The 4,376-nt window shown below is 73.5% G+C and overlaps 1 protein-coding gene across 1 annotated transcript in view; it reads left to right on the top strand.

Moving 5' to 3' along the window:
• Window positions 1-4,376, top strand: part of MAMDC4 (MAM domain containing 4) — an 8,550-nt gene that overhangs the window by 3,610 nt on the left and 564 nt on the right. Inside the window, exons 13-25 of the mRNA XM_028497364.1 lie at window positions 125-250; window positions 408-539; window positions 1,098-1,214; window positions 1,382-1,516; window positions 1,655-1,791; window positions 1,862-2,081; window positions 2,183-2,320; window positions 2,429-2,547; window positions 2,632-2,722; window positions 2,875-3,021; window positions 3,591-3,725; window positions 3,825-3,952; window positions 4,058-4,204. Coding sequence (XP_028353165.1) covers window positions 125-250; window positions 408-539; window positions 1,098-1,214; window positions 1,382-1,516; window positions 1,655-1,791; window positions 1,862-2,081; window positions 2,183-2,320; window positions 2,429-2,547; window positions 2,632-2,722; window positions 2,875-3,021; window positions 3,591-3,725; window positions 3,825-3,952; window positions 4,058-4,204 — 1,772 coding nt within the window. The remainder of the gene's footprint in view (window positions 1-124; window positions 251-407; window positions 540-1,097; window positions 1,215-1,381; window positions 1,517-1,654; window positions 1,792-1,861; window positions 2,082-2,182; window positions 2,321-2,428; window positions 2,548-2,631; window positions 2,723-2,874; window positions 3,022-3,590; window positions 3,726-3,824; window positions 3,953-4,057; window positions 4,205-4,376) is intronic.

The following is a 4,376-nucleotide window of genomic DNA, read 5'->3' as shown; positions in this document are numbered from 1 at the left end:
GCGGTAAGGGGTGGAGCTGGGGGCGGGGGGGGGGGGGGGGGGGCGCCCTCACCTCCCTTCCCCCAGACCCGGCCCGCTCGCTCGCAGTGGTGGGCGGGGCCGTTCACACCGGCTGCCCTTGCAGGCACCACGGACTTCGAGTCCCCCTCGGCCGGGGGCTGGGAGGATGCCAGCGTGGGGCGGCTGCAGTGGGTGCGTCTCCCGGCCCGGGACAGCGGGAGGCCTGGCATGGACGCCGGCGGGGCCGCTGGTGAGGCCCGAGCTCCCCGCCCAGGGCAGCCTGCAGCTTGCCTTCCAGCTGCACCGCACAGGGCCCCGCTCTGCCTCTTTTCACCGGGGAGGGTGTCTGAATTGGGGGGTGTCCCCGATTCTCAGGAATCAGCTCTGAGAGGCCTGCTCTTCCCCAGGGCACTTCCTGTCCGTGCAGAGGGCCTGGGGGCAGCTGGCAGAGCAGGCCCGTGTCCTCACACCCACCCTGGGCCCCTCTGGCCCCCGCTGTGCACTCCACATGGCTTACTATCTTCAGAGTCACCCCCAAGGTACCGCTGTCCCTCCAGGCGCTCTGCCCAGCCCTGGGGCGGGGGCGGGGCGGGGCGGGGCGGGCGGGCCCGCCCACAGTGACCCCTTACCAGGCTTCCTGGAGCTGGTCGTGGTGGAGGGCAGCAGCCGTGAGCTGGTGTGGCAGGCCGCGGGCAGCAGCTCCGGGGGCTGGAAGGTGGACACGGTCCTTCTCGGGGCTCGCCACCGGCCCTTCCGGGTGAGGAGGGCAGCCTGGGGGTCGGGGGCACGCCGAGCCGGCCCTGACTTACCGGCCTGTCCCCCACACCCCCGTGAAGCTGGAGTTCGTTGGGCTGCTGGACCTGGACGGCCCTGGCCAGCAGGGCGCCGGGGTGGACAGCGTGACCCTGAAGGACTGCAGCCCCGCGGCGGTCACCGAGAAAGGTGACCACCGTGGCCCAGTCCCCACCCAGGGGCCTCCCACCCAGGCTTCCTCGAGGGACCCCCGGGAGTCCCCAGTCCGGGAGCAAGTCTCTCCCACCCTCTCGGGGCTCAGGAGGGGTGCGGGGGCTGCTGACCCCCCAGTGCCTCACCCCCAGACATCTCCTGTAACTTCGAGCGGGGCACCTGCGGCTGGCACACCGGCCACCTCACAGATGCCCACTGGCACCGGGTCGAGAGCCGTGGCCCTGGGTACGACCACACCACGGGCCAAGGTGAGGCGGGGCGCCCCGACCTGGGGGCAGCTCTCAGACTCGGAGCGGCCTCCCATACCCACCCCGGGGGGCTCCCAGACCGGACTCCCAGGGGGCAGAGGGGAGCTCTGGGCTGCGTGTCCCCAGCCTGGCGTCTCTGCGGCTCAGCCCCACGGCCCCGCCTGCAGGCCACTTCATGCTCCTAGACCCCACGGAACCCCCAGCCCAGGGCCCCGGTGCCCACCTGCTCACCCAGCCCCAGACACCCGCGGCCGCTCAGGAGTGCCTCTCCTTCTGGTACCACCTCTACGGGCCCCAGACCGGTGAGACCCCGTGCTGGGCGGGGCCGCGGTGGAGGCCCACGGGGGGCCCGAGTTCTGTCTCTGGGGCCCTCGGGGCTCTGGAGGGGGCGAGAAGCAGGAGTCGGGGTCTTGTCCCCTCCAAACCCCGCCTCCCCCTAGGGACTCTGCGCCTGGCGATGAGGCGAGAAGGGGAGGGAGAAAGGCACCTGTGGTCGCGGTCTGGCACCCACGGCAACCGCTGGCATGAGGCCCGGGCCACCCTCCACCACCCGCAGGACTCCAGCGCCAAGTACCAAGTGAGGCCCGGTGCCCGGCAGTGGTGGGCAGGGCAAGGCCCCAGCCAGCTGACCCCCCGCTGCCCCCCAGCTGCTGTTCGAGGGCCTCCGGGACGGGTACCACGGCACCATGGCACTGGACGACGTGGCTGTGCGGCCCGGGCCCTGCCGGGCCCCCAAGCGCTGCTCCTTCGAGGACTCGGCCTGCGGCTTCTCCACGGGGGGCCGGGGCCTCTGGACACGCCAGGCCAACGCCACGGGCCAGGCGGCCTGGGGCCCCCCCGCAGACCACACCACAGAGACGGCTCAGGGTGCCGGCAGGGGGTGGGGCAGAGGCGTGGGGTGGGGGTGGGGAGCTGGGGGGCAGGGGCGGGGCGAGGGGGGCTGGCAGGCTGACGCCGGCACCCCCCAGGGCACTACATGGTGGTGGACATGAGCCCGCAGGCCCTGCCCCGCGGCCACGTGGCTTCCCTGATTTCAGAGGAGCACAGGCCCCTGGCCCAGGCCGCCTGCCTGACCTTCTGGTACCACCTGAGCCTCCGCAACCCAGGTGAGGGGCTGCCGGGCGCAGGGGCCGTGGGTGCCCTCAGGCCCCTACGTGGGGCCGTTCGGGCGCCGCCCCGCTGCTGCTGACCGGGGCCGGCTGCTCGGGCGGCAGGTACCCTGAGGGTCCGCGTGCAGGAGGCTGAGAGGAGGCAGGTGCTCAGCATCAGCGCCCATGGAGGGTTTGCCTGGCGCCTGGGCAGCGTGGACTTGCAGGCCGAGCGGGCCTGGAGGGTGAGAGCGGTGGCGGGCCCTCCTCACCCCCAAGGGGCCGTCGCTGCCGACCAGACGCGAGCCCCCCGCCCTGTGCCCGCCCAGGTGGTGTTTGAGGCCGTGGCCGCCGGCGTGGCGCGCTCCTACGTCGCGCTGGACGACCTGCTCCTCCAGGACGGGCCCTGCCCTCGGCCAGGTGGGAGCCCGTGGCCTGGCCCCGGGACCTGCTTCGCTCCTGGGGGTACCGGCTCCGTGCCTCCCCCGGGACGCCGGGCCTGACCTCTACCCCCACAGTGGTGGTGCCCCGGGGATGGGGGCGGCACCGCTTATTGCCCAAGTCCCTTGCAGCTTCCTGTGACTTTGAGGCTGGTCTGTGTGGCTGGAACCATCTGCCCTGGCCTGGCCTGGGCCGGTACAGCTGGGACTGGAGCAGTGGAGCCACGCCCTCCCGCTACCCCCAGCCCCCTGTGGACCACACCCTGGGCACAGAGGCAGGTGGGTCCGGGTCGGGAAGGGACCCCAGCGCCATACACACCCCCGGGCACACACCTCACTCACCCCAGCCCGGGCCAACCGGCCCAGCCCAGCCAGGCTCCCGCCAGGCTCAGAGGCTGAAGGTCGGCGGGCGGGGGTGGGGGGGGTGGGGGGTGGTGCCCCGGGGATGGGGGCGGCACCGCTTATTGCCCAAGTCCCTTGCAGCTTCCTGTGACTTTGAGGCTGGTCTGTGTGGCTGGAACCATCTGCCCTGGCCTGGCCTGGGCCGGTACAGCTGGGACTGGAGCAGTGGAGCCACGCCCTCCCGCTACCCCCAGCCCCCTGTGGACCACACCCTGGGCACAGAGGCAGGTGGGTCCGGGTCGGGAAGGGACCCCAGCGCCATACACACCCCCGGGCACACACCTCACTCACCCCAGCCCGGGCCAACCGGCCCAGCCCAGCCAGGCTCCCGCCAGGCTCAGAGGCTGAAGGTCGGCGGGCGGGGGTGGGGGGGGTGGGGGGTGGGTGGGGGTGGGGAGCGCGGCTGCATCCGGTCCGCGGGGCACCGCGCCCTCTCTCGTTGCCAGGCCACTTTGCTCTCTTCGAAACGGGCGTGCTGGGCCCGGGGGGCCGAGCGGCCTGGCTGCGCAGCCAGCCACTGCCCGCCACCGAGGCCTCCTGCCTCCGCTTCTGGTACCACATGGGCTTTCCTGAGCGTTTCTGTGAGTCGGGCCGGCAGCGCGGGTGGTGGGGAGGCGGGCACGGGGGCAGCCCCGCCTCCCGCCGGGTCGGGGGCCTGACTCCCCGGCCCGCGCTCTCAGACAAGGGCGAGCTGACGGTGCTCCTGAGCAGCGCCCGGGGTCAGCTGGCCGTGTGGGGCGCGGGCGGGCGCCTGCGGCACCAGTGGCTGGAAGGCCAGGTGGAAGTGGCCAGCGCCGAGGAGTTCCAGGTGAGGCCGGGCTGCCCAGGGCCGGGGGACCTCAGGGGGCTCAGGAGCTCGGGAGGGGCCGTCCTCCCCCTCGGGTCCACCCAGCCCCTTCTCCGTCCCGGTTAGATCGTGTTTGAGGCCACTCTGGGCGGCCAGCCGGCCCTGGGGCCCATTGCCCTGGATGATGTTGAGTACCTGGCCGGGCAACGTTGCCAGCTGCCTACAGCCAGCCAGGGTAAGCCCTGCTCCGGGTCTGGGCCTCCACCAGCTCGGGTGGCTCACGGCCCACGCGGCTGCCAGCGGCCTGCTCCTGGCCCGAGAGACCAGGAGAGCCAGCGGGCCGGGCCCTGCACCACCCCGTCCCGCGCCCGCTGTGCCCCACCCCGGCTGGGCCACCCCTGGCCCCCTCAGGACCGGGGCGCCCCTCCCAGCCTCCGCACTCCGT

Source organism: Physeter macrocephalus, chromosome 13 (genome assembly GCF_002837175.3).
Source record: "Physeter macrocephalus isolate SW-GA chromosome 13, ASM283717v5, whole genome shotgun sequence".
NCBI lineage: Eukaryota > Metazoa > Chordata > Mammalia > Artiodactyla > Physeteridae > Physeter > Physeter macrocephalus.
This window is presented reverse-complemented; position numbering and strand designations above follow the sequence as displayed.